Source organism: Hippoglossus stenolepis, chromosome 10 (genome assembly GCF_022539355.2).
Source record: "Hippoglossus stenolepis isolate QCI-W04-F060 chromosome 10, HSTE1.2, whole genome shotgun sequence".
Classification (NCBI taxonomy): Eukaryota; Metazoa; Chordata; class Actinopteri; order Pleuronectiformes; family Pleuronectidae; genus Hippoglossus; species Hippoglossus stenolepis.
In genome coordinates, this window is record NC_061492.1 from 21,964,681 (window position 1) to 21,989,231 (window position 24,551).

General features: G+C 40.2%; 2 protein-coding genes across 2 annotated transcripts; one reads left to right on the forward strand and one right to left on the reverse strand.

Annotated features, from left to right (window-relative positions):
- Positions 1-13,896, reverse strand: metap1 (methionyl aminopeptidase 1). The gene is made up of 11 exons (XM_035167599.2): positions 13,762-13,896; positions 12,243-12,294; positions 11,269-11,378; positions 10,733-10,793; positions 5,431-5,522; positions 5,257-5,340; positions 4,309-4,447; positions 3,075-3,206; positions 2,434-2,577; positions 2,273-2,338; positions 1-1,789 (listed from the first exon to the last, which is right to left on the reverse strand). Exons 1-11 carry the CDS (start codon positions 13,876-13,878, stop codon positions 1,623-1,625), a joined length of 1,164 nt encoding a protein of 387 aa, XP_035023490.1. The 5' UTR covers positions 13,879-13,896; the 3' UTR covers positions 1-1,622.
- Positions 13,862-23,740, forward strand: eif4eb (eukaryotic translation initiation factor 4eb). Its single transcript, XM_035167600.2, is given in 8 exon segments — positions 13,862-14,005; positions 14,008-14,037; positions 15,045-15,148; positions 17,872-17,967; positions 18,131-18,194; positions 20,598-20,711; positions 22,874-23,013; positions 23,105-23,740. Coding segments are annotated over 8 exon segments (792 nt in total). The 5' UTR covers positions 13,862-13,876; the 3' UTR covers positions 23,220-23,740.
- The last annotated feature ends 811 nt before the right edge of the window (positions 23,741-24,551 follow it).

Below are 24,551 nucleotides of genomic sequence, written 5' to 3' on the forward strand. Positions count from 1 at the left end.
CAGAGCTACAGAAGAGTCATTTATTACTCCTTTAGAAGAAATACAAAGATAACAGAGACTGTGATCACATTAGTCCTCTGAAAATGTAGAAATAATGAATTCTGCTCACACCAGGAAAAAAATCCCCACATCAAGGTAAATGGTGACTTTCGAGATATAAGGGGAAACATCAGTAAATGTGCCGAGACACATCTGACAACTTTTAATTCCTAGATTTACACATTAAGGCTCGATTTGCTACACCAGGGCTGTTCAGAAACAACAGACAACAAAGCAGAGAAACAAGTTCAACACTTGAAAGTCTGAGCTCAACTGTGTTTTATTCCTATTCTGTAAAATCGGCATCAGTTTGATAGCACTCACATCAGTTCCTTAAATATGGACCAGAGACGGCTAACTTAGCTTAGCCTAGCTTACAATAAGGCAGGAAGTGGAGAAAACTGCTAGCATCCCCCAGACCAAAGTTCATAATTACATCAATTTATTGTAATACAACCACAAATTGTCATTTCTGCATGTGACACAAAAACACAGATACAGAATTAAATTTTATATTAGTAGAGGTGCTTTTTAAAAAGACACATTGTTTGTACGAGAGGTTACGTCCACATAAGCACCAGTAAGACCACAGATTGCAGTTTTTTTTTCCACTTTACAAAGATCTAGCCTGGTGTTTTTTTTAAGTTTTGGACAGAGCAGCTAGCAGCTCCCCTATTTCCTGTCTTTATGCTAGGCTAGGCTAACCATCTCCTGGCTCGTTTCATATTTAACAAACAGATAAAGAGTATCAATCTTCAGCATGAAGGCAAATGAGTCTATTCCCTAAAATGTCAAACTTTTCCAGCATGTGTCTGTTAAGATGGCCTATTTGAAAACTTGTAAGCTTTTCTTTAAATATTCAAACTTGTTGCAAGTTGTTGACTTAAATCTTAATGTGGAAACACTTGACCTAATTAAATGACAGTTTATTAATGTACAGTATTTGTCAACAATTACGACTTTTCCCCCCCCATTCATTATGTTTAAATACAAGCATCTTGTTGTGGATGCCCACAGGAGGAGTTGTAGTTGTTGATGAACACATTAATAAATACTTACATCTGCTTACAACTCCACCACAGTGTGTTATAAATTATGTATGCTGTGCTGCTTATAAATGCTAAGTAGGGTTTTCAGCCTCGGGTTTTGTTCCAACTCTAAAGTAAGTTTTGACTTGTTGAGCTTGTGTGACTGGCTGACCCTGTTTCCTGGGACTCTACTGTGTCTCTACTGCTGCTGTTTCTTCTCAATCTCTCTGGTAAATTCAGAGGAAGTCTGATCAAGTTTGCAGAGGATGACAGAAAAGAAGCAAAGCATAATCTCATAAATACTCTCATATTTCCTTCTAAAGAGACAGTTTCCACTAATAAGCAATCCACATTTGATATAAGACACATTCAAGTACTTCCATTTAGTTTGAGGAACCCATATTTAATGCACAGAACAATGAGAGCCACAGTTACACTGAGCTCCAGGAGTGGTGCCTCTTGTTTGAGATGTGTGAGTGTCTGTGTGTGAGACCCAGATGTGCTGGGTGTGTCTGTGTCCACAAAGTCCAGTCCCTAGGTGTGTTCTGGTTCGGCCTACACTTGGCTCAGGAAATGAGCGCGACCATTCTCCTCCATGCGGCGGGTGAGGATCTCGCAGCCGGTCTCCGTCACCAGCAGGGTGTGTTCGAACTGAGCAGAGCGCTTGCCGTCTCTGGTCACCGCTGTCCAGCCGTCTGGCCACGTCTCATCTTGCCAGCCACCTGAAATATCACACACACACACACACACACACACCATCAATTAAAGAGAGCTGTGGAAACAAACACTCAAAGTCTGGCATCGCCTCATTGGACACCCACGAGGTATACTGTGTTTAATGACCAGCTGCAAGACACATGGTTTAATCCTGAGATACAGTCAACAGCCAAAGTCTTCATTCTTGCAGCTTGAATTGAAAAATTATCAATTATTAAAACTAAATATTTTTTTCACTTTCCTGTGAAAACCACATATCTACTTATTAAGTTATATTTTTTTTTAGAGGTACAAAGAAAGAATTAAGTGATCCTCTCCGACCTGAGAAACCTCTGTTTTATGACTGCTAGGACTGGATATCAAGTAAATACATCTATCATATTCATCATCATGATCATATTATTATTCACATTGGTTAAATATATGATTTGAAATAATATTAGCCTTATTATTGTTCACATTATTCAAACAAAGGCAGTTCCACTCACCTTCACATATCATGGGCTCAATGGTAAACACATGGCCCGGCTTCATAACTCCAACTGCTTTGTTTTCTGGGAAACAAGTAAATACGGAGATCATGCTGTGCTGTGATGGAACATTCAGAAATTTAATAGCAACTTTCAGAGTTAAGGACGTGACTACCCACTGGCATAGTGTGGCACGTTGGGAGCAGTGTGGAACAGTCTGTGGATGCCGTGGCCGCAGTAGCTCCGCACCACAGAGAAGCTGCTGGCCTGAGCGTGCTTCTGGATGATGTTACCCAACTCTCTGTAACGAATACCAGGCTTCACTGTGGAAAAGGAGGCAAAGACGAACAGCATCAGGGTGACAGAGCTTTGAAAATTTAACTGTGGTTAATGACCAAAACAATGCTGGAATCTAAAAAAAGGCAACAACCAGTATTTTTGAATTTAATAAATACATTTTATACTCTCAATTGTTAGTTCTCTCTGGTGTACAAACTATGTAATGGCAACACTAAATTACTTCAAAAGGTATGTTTGACATTTGTGATCTGCTTTTTTTGGTAAAATTTTGGCTCACATAGCAGATACTGACAAAGATATAACTTTAACAAGCAAATATTTACACCTATACTTCACTTATTTATTCCAAACAGTCTGTGCACAAAAACTTTTATTGCTAAAGCCTTAATGCAACATTTCTATAGTCAAATACAATGAAATTTGAGATGGTTTAAATGTGCCTTTGCAGTGAAAAGTAAAGGTGAGCTTACTACAATCTGCACAGTTTGTGAGTGAATGAAAATAACAGTGAGGTTCCTACCAGAGTCGATGGCTTGCATAAGGCATTCATATGTGGTCTGAACCAGCGTCTTTGCTCCTTCATCCACCTCTCCGACATAGAAGGTTTCATTGAGGTCACCATGGAAACCGTTGTGGTAGACGGTGATGTCCACTGTGTCAGAGTGAAACAATGAAAATGTCAAAGCCACTGTGTCGCATGACAGACTAGATTCTATTATGTTCAACACAAAGAAAGGGCTGTTATGAGTAATCTGTCTGAAACAGTTAATAATGGAAGGGCGCTGGTAAACATGGACGTTTATAAAATATCAACCCATTTGCAAGGCCAAACAAAATGTCCCAGCTTTTAAAACTTCTGATGACCTTAGAACTCTCAGATCGGTCAACCCGTCTCGTTTAAGATGAAATAAAGAGATTGGACGATCTTAAGAGAAAAGCTGGAAAAGGTTAATGGAACTATTTGTCTTGTCGGTCCATGCAGTGAGAGACGAGTTGCTCCATCAGTTGCACTGAGGGGAGTGGCGGACTGAAGACATCTCCTTAGCAGAAAAATTCATAAAGAGGCTAAAAATTGTCAAACTCCTGCTGACACCATTTCAGCATGCTGCTAAAACCATTTGTCATCTTCCAGAAACCCCCCACTCCCCTCCACCCCTCAATTCTCTTCAATTAAACATTTGCCCACATCCAAACTTAGCTTAACTATTCATTGGACTTGGTTGAATGCGAAGATGACAACAGTGAGACTATTTGGGTGGTTGACAATCCTAAGCCGTTTTCAGACATGAACTCCAGAGAATGTCCTCACAATGGGGTTAAGACTTTGTCCAGACTTTGCCTTTCACATATGAAGAACGCAGCGGGAAATTCTCTGGTCAGACACGTTCACAACAATAACAAAATCTGCAAAGCGTTCAGTTTAGGGGTGGCACAGCCTGCAGGAGGCATTACATAACTTACAGGAGGCATTACATGACTTACAAACACTAGCCTTTTCCACCAAAAGCTCTAGAATATCTCTTACCCCCTTTCAACCAAAGGGATGGTTCAGAACTGATTCAACCTGCAAAGCTTTTAAGAACTAGTTTTCTTTACGATGAGCCACATCATTACATCACCACATACATCAACGTCTCGATGCCTCAACTGTATAAATGAACCCACGAACTTGCACTTATTAGGTTAATTATATATATATATATATATATATCATTCATTGAATGCTCGCTAACATAATGTCTCAATGATCATACCGTTGAGTATATCTCCGTCTTGTAGCTGTCTTCTGTCTGGGATGCCGTGACAGATGACTTCATTGACAGACGTGCAACAGGATTTGGGAAAGTTATAGTAGTTGAGAGGGGATGGGTAGCACTTCCTCGCTGTACAGGCCTGAACAGATAAGTCATGTTGGTTACAGAAAGAAGAAAAGCATCATGTTAGAAAACCAAGAATGGACCACACATAATATAGATCAGTGGCAGTGTGGGCTCTGTATCTGCACATAGTAATTTAACAGGAGTGTACCGTGTGTTTTATATATATATGACGTGACAGTGTGTCAGTATTCGTTTAAATTGCTGTTCCACAGCAGGTGGTTTGTTTACATACAGTCTTGCATTATTCATCAGCAGAGTCAGTTCTACAATTACAATTATTAACTATTCAAACAAGAGTGTACAGTCATGCTAACAGATCTGTGGGGCTGCAGTGGTTTGAGCTAAATACATCAGACAATGATCACAAAGACAATGCTAACACGCTAATGTACAGCAGATTATGTTTACATGACTGTAATCCTACTTTAGTATGTTAGCACGATAGTACTTGCTTCATAGCATGACACACAAAGTACAGTTGAGGCTGACGGGCATGCTATTAGTTTTGAAGAACAATGCATTTGTTTATTACCCGAACCAGCTAGCCCTGGCTTGCAATACCACTTTGTACCTCATGAGGCGACAGTGAGTCAATGTAGTCTCATCCCTCAACGATATAAACCTGCCTTACAAATGTAGCATCTCCTACTTACTGTGACGAGGAGTGTTTTATTTCATCTAATTTTCTAGAGTAATATTTTGGCAGTAGGATTGGGCAGGGAGACGTGTCGCGGTTCCGTCTTCGTGTCTCGCGAATGTTACATGTTATTTTTTGAGAGTTAGGTTTGATAAGTAAGTCTTAGACTGTGTGTGCATGCGTACCAGATGCACAGCATGGTCGATTTCTTCTGTTGTGACACCTGGTTTCACCATCACGGCTGCAATGTCCAGGACTTCTCTTGCCAGCTGCAAACATGTGTAAAAAAACCAATGCATGATAAATGGAAAACTATGAACATGAACTATGGCATCAGTGACGACATGCCAATTAGTTACCTTGCACACAACTCTCATGCCTTCAATGTCCTCAGGAGAAAGGATCTTGATCTGTGACGTCCCCTTAAGGAACTGCTCAGACTCAGACATACCTGTGGGATGGCAACAAGGAGAAACAACAGGCATGGTCAGCCTACTCAGATAGGACCTGGCAAAGCAGCAGTCATCGGCCTATCAGATTTCAGAGCCAGCCTACACTTTGACCATAACAGCTGGATTTACAGTCTCCTGATCAGTTTTTATTTGGGAAAAAAAAAGGGAGCAGCTGAATTTGTCTTCTGGTTGGAAGAAGGCACAAGGTATCATTATCATCATTCGTACTTTAATTGTTTTTGTTGCGAAATAACTAGTGTTTTGGCTGTGTAATTGCAGCACGGTTCATGCAAACCTACGCACAACTATTTGCGTACCTACAGCGTAGCTTCGACGCAGAAGCGTGTATCTGCCTTTACTGTCAGTGCTGGGTTTTGTTGATTTTTCTCAGGCATAACATTTACACCAAGAGTGGGAGGATGAATAGTTATGAATTCCAATTTGTACATCCTTCTTAAATCAGGACTTAAAACATATAATATCACACCAGGAATGGATGGTGCTGACAATTTATCAAAATACCTCACCATATTTCAATTTACAGGTCAACTGGTTACATTGAGTCTTCTGAGCAGCGCTTATGGTCAGACTGGAATATTGGAATGCAACGACATGGGCCATCTTAGCGAGGGCTAACTGGTTAGCATGCTATCTTCAGTAGAAGCAAATCAAAAACATTGGTGTTACTTTCCACCTCTGGAGACAGCTCTTGGGGAGAAGTAGTAAGTGAGGTAAATAAACAGCTGTAAATGCTAATGCTGGCTATGTAGCAATAGCAAAAAATTGCAAATAACTACACTGCATTAATTTCATGTTTTTTTGCTAGCATGTGTGCTAGCATAGCTTTGCACACTGGCATTGTTCTCGCCCATGTCTGTCTGTACGCATAAATGTGTAGAAAAAACCTCAACAATTTTCACCAAACCTGGTGGGAATATTACTTTAGAGTATCTCTCCATATAAACAATATTAAGTTTATATATATATATACACACACACACACACACACATTTAATAGTACATTTAAAATGGACTATTCTAACTCTTTTTCTCCAGTTTCTTATGTCAGTTTTTACAATTTTATCTATTACAACAATTTCTATAAATTATGAATATACACTGCATTGTCTTTATATTATATACTTAAATTCCCAAATCCCCCAAAACATAAAATGGTCATGCAGAGCTGCGGTGCTATGGATAACTAGCTGCTCCTACAGAGAACACACTACAGTATCAGCACCTGAACAGAGGCAGACTCTAATGACACTCACACTGTGGACTCAGAGGAGCAGAGCAGGTCCTTTTCTGTTGTACAGAAAACAGAAGCACAGCTGCCAGTGCTTTCAGCCCCACAATAAATTAGACTACCAGCAATTCAGCTGCAGAATAAACGCCATCACAACATATTCTATTCTTTCTTTTCTAGACTGTAAACATTTGAATGGAGTATTTAAATGTGTGTTGGTGAAAGCACTGGAGTCATCAACAATTCACCGATCTATAATTTATTAACTCAACAAGATGACTGCTGGATGAACGTGAACAGTTGCCTAGCAACACGCACTTTAGACAGGTTTGTGTACAATTCAAATACAGCCCTCCTGTTGACCCCAAGAGCCTATAGTGTGAGTGCAACAATCATTTAGAATTACTTACGCTCTGATACAGCTGCTCAAAGAAGGCACAGGATATGAGGAAAAACCACAGTGTGCACATTACTATGTCTTCTGGGTTGATGCTTATAGGTTCAATAGTGGAAACAATGTCAATATGCATATTAAAAATGTAAGAATATAAAATTAAACCCAGCTGACAGATCTGTGTGAAACATAAGCCTGTAACGACTGTGCCTCAGTCCCTGAATAGGCATCACAAGAGAATGAAAGGAGATGGTAGCCATGACTACCTGAGTATGGATCTATGCAGTCAGATGACAAGGATGGGGAGGTTGCCATGGTTGCACAATGAATGACTTTCCCAGAGAAATAGACGTAAATAAGGAAGGATACAATTATGACTGTCTGATAACACAAAAGAAGCAAACTGGTCTAAAGTGTGACAGCAGACCTGTCAGCAGCATCACTTTCCCTGCAACAAATATATTGCACTTTAGGGCCAATGGTGGAAAGAGATCATCATTCATTTGGGACTGTATAAGAGAGGGAATTTCAGTTATTGCTTTGAAACAAACGTCATCAGGCGGAAGATGCCTTTGAGTCAAAATATCACAAGAACAGAATAATTGCATCAATTTATAATGTACTTATGTACAAAAAAATATGTTTTTCATTGTGTAATACTAAGTCAAATGAATGCAGGTGAAATGACATTAGTTTTACTGTTCCTGCTGAGAGTAGATATATAGCACTCTGCAGCTGTTAACAGATTTCAGCCACTAAAATCACAATGATTCAAATACTAATCTGCATATTTTAGAAGAAAACTATTAAAAAAAGTATCACTATGGCATTAATAGAGAGAACAAATACTACTGACAGGAGTGTCATTTTAGAATGTAGTAATTAGTAAGTAAGCTCAATTTTAATTGCACCAAACCTATAAAGGTTTTGTTCTTTATTCACTTCTCTGTCTTGAGCATTGCCCACAGGGCTGCAGGTTACCCAAACCATTCTGTCGCTATGGAGTTTTCCAAACCGCACGACACGCACCTGTGCGTTCAGGCAAAAAATATGTACAATGCATGCATGGACGAGCACATTGTGCAGATTATTGTAGCACACCACGACAGGACCTCAGCAGGTTGGAGCTCTGAATGTGCACTTGTGTGTCATCACATTTGTCTGATGTATGATGTAGTGATCCAATACTTAAGAGATCTCAGAGGATTAATTATGACCTTTTGGTAATGGTAATAGCTATTAGGGTTGGGTATCGTTTGGGTTTATCTGGAACCGGAGCTTATTCATCACTGCTAAAATCGGTACGGGGCCTAATCTGTGTCAGAGGCAATACTTAAAAAAAGAAAAAACGGTTGAGGATAACAGCAGCTTGTTTATTGCGAAGGTAAACTGGAAGTTCAAATTCAACATATCAACTGTTGTCTGTTTAAAGTATATTAAGTATAAACAGGTGCAAAACTCTTGGATTTACATAATAAAATCTACAATAATTATCACTACAACGGTTTCATTGCTTAATTCAGCAAAATACGTCAACTCCAAACCTGTCAATTGTCTCCACACCGTTGGGCCAGGGACTGCAGACTAATGTGCTTGATATGGGGTCACGCAAGCAATCAAACACGCAGCATCGCTCTGCTTTCAAATGTATCCTTTGCTTCATTAGGTTTGTCATGTTCCTCCCTTCACACGCGATTGTTATTTAAACATTTGCTACATGTTCCGGTGTTGTTAGGGATCTTGTTGTCGTGTTGACTTGAATTTGGAGTAGCTACGAGCTAACTGTAGGCTAAGGTTACATGCTGTCCGACCCATGTAGAGTGTGTTACCACCTGAGTTGAATGTAATATTAACTAGGCACGTGCAGTTATTTTAAGTTATACCTGTAAGGGTTAGGGTTAGGGGGTAACCCTAAGGACAACTATCTCAGTATGTAGCTCAGGGATTGAAATCTGAATTGTGATTTGGTCAGAAGCTCAGCCTTCTTGAGTTTGATAACACTTTAAATGTGGGGCCAATGTGCTGGTACTGAATTTTAAGCTTATTTATTGTTACCACCGAGCACAATTCATATTTAACTCACAGCTTAAATGTCAAAGCTCCAGTCCATTACACGCCACTATATGAATATACGACGAAGCAGTTAACTTTGGCAGATGCACTGCAAAGAAACTTCCAACCGACAGCGTGAAAGCGCCAAAAATAACAGAGAAGGTTCTGGAATTCATTGTTTTGGATGCGCAGCCCCTGTCGGTTGTTGAAAATGAAGGCTTCCGTCACTTTCTTGAACACCTGGAACCAAGGTACAGTTTACCGTCACGAAAATATTTTTCTGACACCACTCTGCCCGAGCTGTCCAAGAAAGCATGCAAACACATATCAGAAGAGTTATAAGATGTAAAAGCAATGAGCTTCACCACATATCTGGAGCTCTGACGTGTGCCACATTTAAGTTAGCCGCTTTTAAGTTTGACTGTTAACTGTTTGATTACTGTATATTTTGAATGATTGACCATGTTAGTTAAGCTCCTTGCTTATTCTCAGTTTCAGCTGCTATATTCTTTATAGGATTTTGAATTCCTGTTTGCACTAAATGTTTACAAAGAAGTTAGATTACTGTTTATTTTTAATGCTGTTCCAAGTTGCTGCTGGTGCAATATTTATTAATATTTTCATAATAAATAACACTTCAGTACATTTATACCTATGCGTTAATTTGTTATACAAAGTTAGGAAGGTAATGATTAAGCCTGATGCTTTCAGTCTCTTAAACATGGCATGGTATACAGTTATTAATTCAATAATGGTATCGGATCGGGACTGAAAAAGTTGGATCGGTGCATCCCTAGTAATCGTTTCATCCCTAAAATAGACGGATCCTGTCTGAACCTTTCACACCCTCACACTTGTGTCAGCAGTCAGAAAGGTTTGCACTTGTTTCCTAATGGGGTGAATTCAGGGTCACTGTGTCTTCACAGACACAGATACAGACAGAATCTGTCATGTGGAAAATTATTTCAACAGTGCATAATTTAGTCAGTGTTTAAATGATCACACATTCATAGGGATTAAACTTATTTATGGGATTCATTACACTACAAGGGACACAACAAGGAAGAATGGTGTTCTGGAAGATGGCAGATCATGTTTGAAGTGTTCCCTTCTTCATCAGACTACAAATCCATTGATTCATACATTTCATTTTTGGGATATCAAAAGTGATCCCACTGCTGATTTAAGTTAGTTTTTTGACAAATGGAGGTTATCACTCTCCCTTCTCTTTTTCTGTGTGTGTATGTGTGTTGATATGGTGCCAGTTGCAGAGTCTGACAGGCAGTCGAGGAAAGAGGACATACATACATACAAACATGTGCATGCATAACACAGGTGACCTTCTCCATTTAGTTGCAGCCCCCCCCCCCCTAACCATTTGGTTAAGCAAATGATAACCATACATTTTCACTCCATTTTCAAACCATCGCTGCAACCCCATACCAAGCTACCAAGGTGGACAATGAGCCAATACGGTCAACACACGACATACTGGGAGAAAGAAGCATAGTTACCTCTGGGATGGTCAGCATAGTCAGGTCTTTGGATGTCACCAGGTACAAGCCTCATGGGAGTCTACACCAGGGGCCAAGACGATAGAAATGTCACATCATGGAATTCACAAACACCAGTACTTTTATACAAAACATTTGATAGTACGTGCACGGATGTATATAAGAAACATTTCATATTGCTCTGTTTTTCTCCAGTACTGTCCTCCATCGTTTTTAGGAGACACTTCTTTGACACATTAAAAAACATATTTGCACCAGCAGTTATTTATACAAGACACTGCTATTAAATGGTGTGGTGTGTAGACGTTACTGTGCCAAAGCATGAGACCATTGAGTAAACCGACATTCTTACACCTAACACAGTGCAGAAATGTGTCTCAAAGGAACATTTTTTTAAATATTTTTTTCAAAACTTTGTCCTTAGTTGCTCCCATTGTTACAGTGGTTAGTGGTAAATATTAATAAAATATGACAAGAATGTTAAAATGTATTTATCACCACTGAAAAGAAAAAACTGCAGACAAAAAATAACCAACCAGTGGGTAGTGAGGGTGTAGTTGTCCTGTGTAGCGGTAGCCCGGCCATGGGTCTGTGTTGATGTCCTTCTCCACACAATTATTGGGTTCATTCTGGTTCTTGTCCTCCTCTGAAAAAATGTAACACAAGGCCTCTAAAGCATGTGGCACCACAATGTCAGTTCTGCCAAGAAACATCATCTACTCAGGACTTTTGTTACAGGTTCTAAATGAAAACACCATGTATGAGTACAGCTGTTTCTAAATTCTTAACTTGGTCATTGACATAAATAACATGCAAAGTATGTATGTTATGTGTTGTGTGAGCTTGATGTCAACAAAGTATAAAAGTTAAATGTGAGCTAGTATCCCTTTATAAAGGCCCATTCTGGTTTTCATCATATTCGGGATATGGTGTTTACATTAGACAATGAAAAATCTGGTTCATTTGCCCGTATACATGATAAATACCAGTATCCTGCTTACTTATAACTGTGTGCTGTTTGCGCAGGTGCCTTAGATGTTTAACATTACCATAGTAACAACAGTACTGGCTATCAGCAGTTTGACTCAAGTACGGTGGCTAAGGCCTCCACTTTGACTTATCCTTTTGCCGGCTTTGTGTCAAAGTTAAACCCTTCATGAGACCAGAGGAAACAACAGTTCAAGCACCAGTTCCGATACTGATGAGTGGCTATTGTGTTGTACAAACTGACAGTTGTAGAACTTGGCTGAAGCAACGCCTGCGCAGGCTGTTGGCAGTGGTCAGAAACCAGAATAAGACGTTTACATGCACCAGTATCCCAGTTACTTATGGAGCACCCCAGCTAGTAAAATCGTATTTCGCAAGACCAGGACAAAGGCTTTTCCAGGATACTGAAATTGGAATATGAGGTTTACATGCTTTAACCCAAAAACTGGGTTACTTCAAAACCCTGATCATAACCGGGGTATAAGTGAACATGTAAACGCAGTCAGTGACCTGTGATACCTACTTGCTTTCTTGTGCAGTAACTTGTGAGACACCCAGCTCCCTTTGAAACATTCCTGGAAAAGAAAACACAAACAAAAACATGTAAATGAGGAAGTACAGAGATGGACAGACAAACTATTATCGATACAGAGCAAACTGTGCTTAATGGTGCACTAATAAAACTAGTAACTAATATGTAATAATCCCAAGCATGGTCACTGAACTTGTGCTGGTGTTTAAACTATTTAAGAAAAAAATAACGGTTTGACTTGGATGGACACACAGTCACTCTGCCATGCTCTATTTCAATGGTGTGTGTGTGTGCGCGATAAGTGAACAATTGACTGCAGAGAGAGCGAGAGGGGTGGGGGGCGGTATAGAGAGCAGGGTCAGGTTGCACAGCCAAAACTGCATTGACAGCAAGACCTCCCGGGTCAAATACCATGACACCACAGGAAGCTGTACGCTGTCCCCCAGCCTCACTATTTATAAACTTTGAACTCAAGGAACACTACATTAGGTCTATTCAAAATGGAGACAAATACATGTAGTGGGTCAAAGTGCGCTCGCTGTAGCTGCCCCAAAGTTTCGTAACAATCGTCTTATTTCAATGAAGTGATCTCCTTCCTTCAATATATTTAAGACTAACTGAAGACCTTAAGTCCTTAAGTTGTTTTTAATCACATCATAGCAGTTCAATGTTATTATATTGTACGTTATTTCACCCTATCTTTACATTGTGTCTACTTTCATTGTACAGTTGTAAACCAAATGCCACAAGGCAGAATCTACAAACTTCATCAATGTAAAACCAACTCTCTGTGGTCCCACTTGACGTGTTTCAAGTCCCTTCAATATTTTAGTCAGAGACTAGTGCTGAGATGTGCCAACACTAAAAGTTTTCATACAGTTCAATCAACCTCTGCTCAGCAGATAATCTGTATGCGAATTGGAGAACATCTTCCATTCCCAGTCATTACTGAGGCCAGTTTTAGGTCTGGTCCATAATCAGTTCACATCTACACTGTCTGATTTGAGTGGAGTGTTGCCCCCCTGAGGAGAACCAGGATGAGGATCAAACATCGTGGCACCAAGTCATCTGTCACGCCACATTACCTCTGCAACACTTTACACTCGAGTATCACGATTTTTGTTGTGTTACATTACGCTGGTACCCGGTTCGTACACGGCATTCATTATTTCACGCTCCACTCTGCACAGTTTAGATTTTACCTGGAGTCACTTTCTGCTAACCTGCGAACCGTTAGCTAGCTAAACGTTTCCCCTCGGCCTGCTGTTGCAGGGATAGCATCGGCTACCGGCTGCACTATTGCATCCTCAGCGATCGGTGTGGCGTTAACTCAGCCAGGAGGCATTCGTTCAAGTTCCGCTAATGCGTTATGAGCGCTTTACCGGGCACGTACAGCACACATGTCTACCTAGCATGACACTTAGCGTTAGCAGCCTCGTGATGAGAGAGGGGGGCCTGAGCGCAGCCACAAGCGGCATTAAAGCGGGGCGAGCCGGGGAGGCAGCAGTACCTGTGAACAGAAATAGGAGCCTTGAATAGCGAGCTTGATACATGTGGGACACTGGAGCTTGGCGTCCTGGCTGCAGCCCTCGGTCTCACACTCCCTCCTGGTCTCGGTGCTCGCCATGCCTTCGTCTGCGGGAGAGGGTGGAGCCGGCGGCGAGCAGCGCAGCCAGCGGCGTCGCGCTGCGCATGTCCGAGGCGGCGGCGTCACGTGGCGCGGCTCCCGTCCAATCAGCGGAGACTTTCCCACTCAGAGATTTATAAGATGGCGACCGCCGAACCGGTGAGCACTTTCTCCACACAACTAAACACTCTTTTCGGGGGGGCTTCTTGCTTTAATTACGGGCCGAGAACATTTCAAAAGTTGAGGAACAGCTGTAAGCATCTGCCCTCACGCGGAAAGTGGCTGTTGCTGTGAGCACTCTCGTTGTTTTTGCCCGGTTTGAAAGTTTGTGTTCTGTGCCACGACCCAGGAGCAGCGCTCGTGTGTCTCCCAACTTTAAGGCTGACGTTACCAACGTGCCGTTAACTTTGGCCACACAGACCTCCATTACAGAACAACTCACTTCAGTACTCGATTGAGTAATCTGTTCAAATACGTGACGAAAATGTGTTGATTCCAAAACATTCATAACTGTTAGAGATTACCGGTGAATTCGGCATGTTGAATATCAGAAAATGCTAAATAGTTGTGTTTTTGAAGTTACATTTTCGACCTTCAAAATTAGTTGACGCTGCTCTCTGCTGACTTCATTGACTATTTTAGTGTCTAAACGTACATAATGGAGAAGCGTGGGGTGAATGTCCACACGATTTCCCACCTCATTGATCAGGATTGCTGTTAAACATTTATACCGAATGTTGAGTTTAGCTGAAATGTTTTAATGTGTTATAGTGGGTGTGTAACCCTGTATAATGAATAGAAATGTCGTGGTGTTCACGAGTTAATAGTCGCTCGCCAAACACCAGGTTCACATCACAGTGACATGTGTGCCAGATGTTCACATCAGGGTTCAGAAGTGAACACTCACAGATTATTATGTTTCTTGTTACATATGTGAAGTTTCTTCAGCAGATTACTGATCTCATCTGAGATCACAAACAGCACTGTTGGTTAATCAGCTGGTCACTGGGTAAATGTATTTAGTCATGGTACCACCATCTAGTTACTGCGGCAGAAGGGTCCACTTATGCAATGGGCAGTTATTGGTGGAGCTGGTACAGGGTCCTTTCTCCTGTAAGTTCACCACCAGACATTTTGTACCTCACTTCTGCCTCACTGCTTTGTAGGAAACCAACGCAAGTCCGACGCTGGCTGATGAAGATGGAGCTGAGGAGTTGGGACAGGAGATTGTGAGCCCAGAGGCCTACATCAAACACCCCCTCCAGAACAGGTTAGATTGATTTGAAACAGCCACTAACATCCATACTACTACCTTTACGTTTAAAACAGCATTTTCTAACTAAAACAAAAGCATCTCATTCTAATTTTTTTCTTTGCTTATTGTTAATTGACATTTGTTTTGTCACCTTATCCAAGACCTTTGTGGCACACAGTGCGTATATATAGCAACAGGGAGCATGCCTGAAGTAAGCTGTGACATCATCGTTTCCCAAACACTGTTTCACATTTACACACAGATACATAGAAACTGTAGTCTTTGAAAATCTGCACTTTGGAAGGCATTTGTAAAAATACCAGTTATATTGACTGTGGACAAGAGGCCCAAACACAGGAAAAAGCTGGTTTTGCTAAATATCAGTGTGAACGGGGCATTATTCACTACATGGCATTTAAGATTTTCATTAATACAGACATATACTTTTGTTTAAAAGGTTAATTAATTATTTAGTCGACTTACTAAATGACAGTTATCCATTTTTTATATCACAGATGACCAATTACTTGAATGGTATCAAAATAGTAAATTGTCTGTCAATCAGCTGATTGATTAACTAACTAGTGTTTGCAGCTTTAAAATCAAGCTTAAATCTTGTTTTTTGTCTGCTTAAAGCGTTGGTTTGGTTTGCTTGTGGAATTTACTTGTTTTAAATTTAAAAAAGTGGTTGAAAGCGTAAATAACGTGAATATTACGTTATTGCGTTTGAATGTGAAACAGAGAATTACATACATGGCCTGTGTTACCACGTGGTATTCAGATGCAGTCTGGTGCATCACCAGCTTCATAGACTACAGTTAGTGACTTCTGCGTCCCCCAATTGTTTGATCTCTAGTTGTGGTTCAGAAACTGAATGACCCCTCCTCCTCTCAACTGAATGGGGCCTCTTATACGGAATTGAAAGTAAGACATAAACTGACCATTTACTGAAAACAGTGAATTCTTTGTTCATTGAGAGGAAACCTCACAATTCACAAAATTGTTTGTGCACAGCTCATATTAAAGAATAAGTCAAAACACCAAATAGAAGCACACAAACCTCTTTCCTCAAAATAAACATGTTTGCTTTGCACATGGATGAGTAATTACTGAGCTGTTTCTCGATTCATGTATATATGTATATGCCATGTGGGTGGTTATGTGGTTCATGTGCTAAAGTAGATCTCCTGTCACATTCCAAACAAATACAGTCTGCTTGGTTGGGGTCTTTTATTTCCCCACAGTGAGACTGTGATTGACTGTTATGCTCTCGTGACCCGTTAAAAGACTTTCAGTGTTTTCCTCTGAATCCATACTCAGCTCCCCTTGGTGCTAAATACAAATACGCAATGTATTAATGTTTTATAAATGTTTGAAATCCATAAAGTTAATTATGCCCAAAAGGTACAAATAAAAAAACTGATTGAACAGAGAGTCTGCTGAAAGAAATAAAGTTGGACCCTACACCAACACTTTATCGGTGACTCACAGCTCAAACTGTGAGGTTTTAAATATACTAACACTTAAACCCTCCGACTGTTGTTTCAAGTTTAATGGCTAAATAAGTATTGATTATTAAATTGATGAAAAATGACATTATAATTTGAATGACTATTATTTTTCTGTACTGGCATAAAAACACCAGTGCCCAAAGCACATAGACTGTACAAAGAGATGGATATCATGACAGCTCCCCAAAATTGAGGCCAAAATGTCGCAATTGCTCCCCTTGTGGCTGGTGGCAGTGTAGGTGATAAATCCTGCCTCCTCCATGTCAGTTCATGAGACATGGACAAAACTAAAAAGTCAAAGTACGTCGAATTCATTTTTCTCAAAGATAGTTTTCTGTCATTTTAGGTTGCTCTTATCGCTCTGAATGATCGAGTTTAAATTTTCCGGTGAGCTTGTTTTTATTAGTTATTAGACGTTATTAAGACAGGGTGAAACGTCGTGATTGACATGTTTGTATCGGTGAGACCTTGATAAGCAGCTGCATCCCCTGATCACTACCATACAGACTGTGGCTTCAAACGCGCTAAATGGCAAATAGTGTGAGGAAGTGGAGACGCGTTGTCCATCTTTATTTACAGTCATGACAGAGCACAACAGAGACAAGCCTTCTGTCTAGCTTTCATACATTTTATCAATCCCTGTGTTTTGATACAGGGTCATAGGGTGCTAGAGCTTATCCCATCATGCATTTTAAACCTGTCGTGGCCAGTCAAAAAGACTGAGGAATATATAAACTGCCTCCTATTATGACCTATAGTCAAACAATGAAATATTGTACTGGGCAATTTAATGAGGAATACACAGATGTGACATATAACGAAGCCTCCACTGATATGTATGTATGTATGTATGTATGTATGTATGTATGTATGTATGCAAATACAGTTGTACCTGTAGCCCCCGACAGACTAGTGGCATTAATGGTTTTATTGTAGTGTCAACAGCCACACAATTCTTTATTCTTCTTGAACCTGGAGAGCTTAAGGCAGTTGCTGAGCTGTGAGAGGATTTAGCGTTGAACAAATATGACACTGTGTCACAATTAATTTGACCACGAGAGTGACAGTGTGATATACTGAACAGTTGGGCGGTGTCCAGGTGCATCCACACGTTGCCCATTTGCTCCACAGCTCAATGGCTTTTGGGTAGTTCTGTTTACCTCATGTTTAATTAGGGGCTTGTGACATATATTCAAATTTCCACCTTTTCTGTTTTTCACCCAACAGCTGGTCTCTGTGGTTCTTCAAGAATGACAAGAGCAAGACGTGGCAGGCCAACCTGCGGCTCATCTCCAAATTTGACACGGTTGAAGATTTCTGGGCGTAAGGAGCTATACATTTCCCTGAGTCTTCTTTTAGTTTTTCTGCACCACTATGGAGGGAGCAATAAAATGTTCTGAACAGATACTGCGTTTTTGAATAACAATTACATGCGTTAGCGATGGATTAGCTTGTTTCGTTAATGCTGTGCTCTCGTCACTTCTAGTCTCTACAATCACATCCAGGTGTCAAGCAACCTCATGTCAGGCTGTGATTACTCTCTTTTTAAGGTAAGTTTGTGTCCATTTATTTAAATTTGGTATTTGTGTAAATGTGCAGAGAAAGTCTTAAAATCATTCTTCCTCAGTATAAAGCGTAACAGTGACCAGCCCTGTTTAGAACAGCTCTGGTTTCCGAAGTAAATTTCCCTTTTGTTTTCTCCATTGAAGTTTCAGAAAATCCTTATTTAAAGAGTTCTAAGCCGACCAGCTGAATTGTGACCATCAAATATTTGATTCGATGCAGACAATTTTTTTGCGAAAATTAATTAGGTAAAAGGTACAAGATTTTGTACATTATTATTGTATTTAGTGCCCTGAGATAATGTATGTTATGATTTGGCGTTATACAAATAAAATTGAATTGAATTATTTTAAGAGTAAGGAACGATGCATCCCATTGTGGATAGTGTAGTATTCTCCTTGACATTGCAAATAAGACAAGTTTTTCTTCCAATGTAGTTGATATACAGTCTTGTGGCTTCCACAGGAGCATAAAACATTGTTTCACAGCCTCATTGGGTGTGCGGAGTCTGCCTTGTATGGTTAAATATTATTTCTAATAATCAAAATCTTTATTTAGAAAATGAATGGGAATTTTACCTCTGGAACCAGGCTGTTGAGCTCTATTCTCCCTGGTGCTGAGAAAAGTGCTTCATGTATTATACACCAGTGGCTGCACTTGCTGTATTGTGTGTTCATCTAAATTAACTACAGTGTTTTCTGTCTGTGACACAATGGTAATAACTATAAAACATATTTCTTCTAAAGTGGTGGTGGGTCACATTTACATCGACATGAGCTATGGCAACAAATATCGAGCTTTTACATTATTCATTTATTTTTTGAGACATTGGATAGGCAGCTATAAACTGTCATGCTACAGTTGGGTTTCTGAACTGAAACATATTAAAATCATTTTTATCGCCAGCATACCAATAATCCCTAATTGCAAGATTTCTTAATGACAGCAGGATCAAATTATGATTGTTGACACAAAGAATTCCAGTCAAATGGCAGCATCATTACAGGAGGGTAGGCAAACAAAGACTGGGCAGGTTTAGTTTAGTTTTTTTGGTCTGACTAAATCTGTCTCAGAACTCATCCGATTAAAAGAGCTCATTTAGCCACAGCGCTGATAGAAAATGAGAAGCGTGGGTGGAAGTTTCTGGTAAGTTGAAAAGCAGGAGCAGCCACTAATTATACTGCATTTGAGGTAGGTGATAATAATAAATGGAAAAGGCAGTCATCAAATATGACTGCGCTCTTTGATCAGCCATCTTTTTATGTAAATCCCTGGCAGTATCACCTGTGGCAAAGATTAATGAGTGAACTGGTTTTCATAGCGGGGGAGATAGTTTATCAGCACCTGTAAAATTAAAGTTGAACAAATTTCACATATCAATCCTGCTCTCAAACCGAAAGACCACGCTCTTGAATTAAGATAGGGATATGATTTCATATCATGTTCAGATTTTGTAATACTTTCACTCAAAACCATGTGCCCCTGTTGTGGCAGTGTCTATTGCCTATCTGGTTACTTCTGCTGTTGGTACTATTCCCGTAGAATACAAAGAGGAAAAAGAAACAAGGCGGTGTCTATTTAGTTTTTATCATTGACAGTGTAGTATAATATAGAAACACTTACTTAAGATCCTTCAATTTGCCCCTAAATGTTGACCAGGGATCTGGTGGACTCCTGCTGCATGAAGATGATCTTTTTACTTCGAGCACACAGACGAGAAGCTGGTGATGCATGAACTTTATAGTTATAGTAACCGCCCATATGGGACTTTCAAAGAAGTAAAGCTAACACACCCACAACAAGGGCGGTACAATTTCATTCGTCATCTCTACAACTGCAGAACAAAAATTCAAGAGCAAAGGAAAAATCTGTTTCACGCGCATACAGAAGCAGCAAGAGCATGAGGAGAAGAAATCTTTCCAAGCAACAAAATATCTGAGTACAAGCGCACAGTTTGAGCACAAGCAGGGCAAATCAAAGCACACTCAGAGTCTGAGTGCGAGCCTAGTGTTTTGAGTGAAAGCAGTAAAAAATCTGAAACTTTAAGATCACGCACTTGAACAAGAAAAAAACACAAGAACGGTGATGTGATGAGGATGTTAAGGCCAAGCTTGTATAGTAGGTTAGAAATAAAACTTGTTGAGGAAATGTGAAACAAATTGAACCATCACTGGACAAGTGCTGATTTCTTGCTATCCTTTAAGTATTCCACCTGCAGACATCTATAATTGGATTTCAAGATTTTCCACTGTGATAGTTTGAAGGTTGCAAAAGATATTTTTCTTGCAGCCAATGTGGAAATCCTGTCCATACCTCACTTTGTAAGGCTGTGTTGAAGTTGTGGTGCAGTGGTTTGGGATGTGCATTGACCGTTTGAACCATCGCTGCAGGATGGCATTGAACCCATGTGGGAAGACGAGAGGAACAAGCGCGGCGGCCGCTGGCTGATGACACTCAACAAGCAGATGAGGAGATCAGACCTGGACCGCTTCTGGCTGGAAACAGTAGGTTTGGGCGTCTCTGTCCTGCTTTGTTAAGTCTTCAGTGCTGTTACTCAAACAAGTGATCAAATAAATCATTTCTTGTGGCTCCTCTGAGCCTTTTTTTACCTGCGGTCAGCTGTAATTAGTCGACCACTCTATCATTACATCCGTCTCAAAGTTTATACAGGTTATTACCTCCTTTTATAACTTTCCAAACTGATCTGAGCCACAGATGAGATTGTATTAGTCCTCTCGTCTTTTTGCACACAATCTTCAACTAATGTCTAAGAAAATATGCTATTCCTTGACGATGATCTGAGCTGATGATGAGGTCACAGCGCAGTCAGATGAGAGCAATTGAAATTGGACTTGCTCGCTGCTACATGTCCAGTCCACACAGTGTAGTGAGCCCTCCTGCTGCTCTAAAGGTCACTGACGGTGATACAGACATCTATCAAGCTGTGACTTGCCAGCACGTACTGTACTGTCAATACTGAGACTCTTGAGGGCTGAAAGGGTTTACTTTGATTTTCTAATGACATTCACACTCAATGTTTTACTATATGTTGAGCTTGAAGCAAGAGCTATTTTAACGATTGCAGACAGTTTTAAATAAGCTCTTATTAAGCTCTCGTATTGAGTCGTGGAGGGATGCTTAGTTCTGATCCCGGAGCTGCCACAACTTGGACTTTTCCCTCACAGATCGGATCATAAAAGGTGTTGTGGGAAAGATTGTTGAAAATACTTTGCAGATGATACGAAGACTTCGCAGCCAGGCTTGGTTAAAAACAACGCAGGTGGTCAGATTGATGCTAAGCCGTGTGCTGCCACAAGTGGCCGGAAGCTATGTTGCAGAAAATATCCCAGACATGGGTGCTGCCATCTTGCACTTTAGACATCATTTGAAGCCTGAGACATTAGGGATCGTGGAGTGGAGCAGTTGCATCAAGGTTCTGCTGATTCACATGCTCTACCAATCACAATTCTGTCTTAAATCATGCCGTCTCAGCCTGTTTTCATAGCATCAAATAAATAAAAACCACACTTTCCGAAAAAATAGATATATAGCAGTAGGATAATAATCTAAAATGAGAGAAACCATCTTTGAGGAAAATTCACATGTACTTTGGAAGTTTGATCCATGTCTCATTTGCTGACATTTTGGAGCTGCCCGGTCCATCTTCCTGTGCAGACAATGGTTCACATCATATTGTCTAAACCACAATCACAAAGAGCCTGATTATATAAAAAAAAAAAAAGGAGATATTTGGAATCTTTGACAATGATGTTAACAGACTGTAGGCAGAAGGGCTGCGAATGCACCACCACACAAAAGCAAACATTCATCTCATTATATATATATATATATAATTTTAGGTGACCACTCGTTCCCGAATCAGAATAAAGGGCTGGTTTTCCCTTTCTTTCCATTTAACTTTCCCTATGCACGAATGCAACACAAGTATTCGAGCAGCTGAACAATAAATAAAAAATAATATTATAAATAATATTATAATAAATACAATTTGACTGATGGACAACACTTGTTTTCTATCAGAAGAATCAGGTTGTTCCTCCTGATGCTCCCCCCAGTTTATAGTTTGCTCAGGATTCCTACCATTCAGTGAGCTTGTGTTTGCAGCATGTAACAAATTATAAGAGCAGATCTGTTAATGAAAAAAGTCACATAAACAAAGTGGATTTCTGTTTGTTAAAATTATATTTCGTCATCAAGATTATGAAAAGTTTTGTTCTCAATTTTGGATTCTTAATTCATTCAGCATGTATTTGGATGTATCCAGGTCCCCCCCATGACCCTTGAAGGATAAGGTGTTTCGAGTATAGTATTTAAATGTTATAGCTGAAACTGAGATATTTTTCATTATTGAAAAAGTTATTTCATTGTGAAATACTGTTTGTCCCTCACTGCTCTTAGAAAAGGTCAAACATGAATTGTAAAAAATCACATCTCACCCTGAAAATGTTTTGCGTAGACCTGAATGAAAGAGCGCAGGAATCCCACAGTTCACACTGATTCAGTGATCAAGGTGACAAAGCCAACAATGTCTGTGGCCTTCCTCTTTTGTGAGAATGTGGTGGATTTGCAGTTATATTTAAAGTTAAGATGTGACTCATCAGGTTATTTCAATAGCCCTTTTCTTCCCTCTTTATCCCTTCCTCAGCTGCTGTGTTTAGTCGGAGAGGCCTTTGACGAGTACAGCGATCATGTCTGCGGAGCCGTGGTCAACATCCGCACAAAAGGAGACAAAATAGCCGTGTGGACCGCAGACTACGACAACCGGGAAGCTGTAACACACATAGGGTGAGACAGATATTTGGTGTCAGTTGGAAGTATTTCAACCACAGGTGGTGATGATCTCTACATTCTCATATGCTGCCATTTTCCATAACAGGAGAGTGTACAAGGAGCGCCTGGGGCTTCCCACGAAGATGACCATTGGCTACCAGTCCCACGCAGACACAGCCACCAAGAGCGGCTCAACCACCAAGAACAAATTTGTTGTTTGAGAAATGCCCTGTGTGCCTCTCTCATTTTCTTGTCTTATTTGTTGTTGGTGCATATGTTTACTTTGCTGCAAAGACTGTGCGGAATGCAATCATGAGGAAAGGAAACTCAAACCATGACTACAAGCCAAATGTTTCCATAAACTGCCCAGGACGTGAATCACAGGAAAAACACCCACGGAAAAAAAACATGACAAACATGAATCTTCCAAAACACTAACAATGAGAGGTATTAATAGTGGATGGTAACTAGAGTACTGCTAACTCTACTAAAGAAATCAGTTTTTTTTTTTTCAATGGCAGGGAACCCTGAAATGCAAAAAAAATAATTCTACAGCATTTTTTTGTGCTAAATGACATTAAACCCTTTTAATTTATTCTATTAATTTGCCTGCATATTATTAGATTGTTAGACCGTTGTTTTCTGCTTTTTTGCCTTGAACTGTTGAACATAATCAACCTTTTAAAGTATTTCATGACTCATTGGAGTGTTAATATAATTAAAACATTGGTTTTTGCAGTTATTAACTTTTAAATTGTGGAATGCTTTTTTGCAACCTGTCATCGGTACATTTCCTGTTATAAATGAAATGCTTTTACACTTGCAGTGGTGCTGTATTGTAGGATATAGACTTTTGGTGGTTGGATTGAAAACCAACTGAATATTCCGACTGTATAATCCAATAACACTGAAAGAGAAAACAGAGGAACATCCTTCCCACAGCTTCCCAGCAGCTTAGCATTCACTGTTAGCCCGAGCTGGTGTGAAACTACAAAGTCAACCCCCCACTCCACCCTCTACCTCATCCCAAGATCCTTTAAAATGTCAGTATGAAAAGAACTTGGAAAGAAAAGGTTACTTTGGGCAACATGGCTTCCCATCTCACTTCATGCCACCAGCGCGGCTTTAAAAATGTCACTTCAACATGACAAATGTCATCACATTCTCAAGGTTTGGCATTCTTTAAGCCAGCAGGCGAAGCGTCTACAACCGGAGCCTCCTTGAGCTGATGAAGCGTTAAGTGAGTGGAGAAGCTTCATTAGGTCCTTGTTGAAGTGTCCGACGTGGTTGTGGTAGAAACCTTTAAAGGGCAGCTGATTTATCTTGTGGGACCATTTGCAAGCCAAATGTAAGTAAAAATATGTCTTTGTTGTCCCGTTCCACTGAAGACATCACAAAGTGCCTCACGATGACACTTAACAGACAAGAAAGCTGCACAAAAACCACACGATGGCAGCTCCACTGAGTCCAATCAGATTCACTTCAAATTCTTAATAAGGCAAATTCCACATGTGTAACAGTGATTAAGTGAACGTGCCACATCCACAGCACTG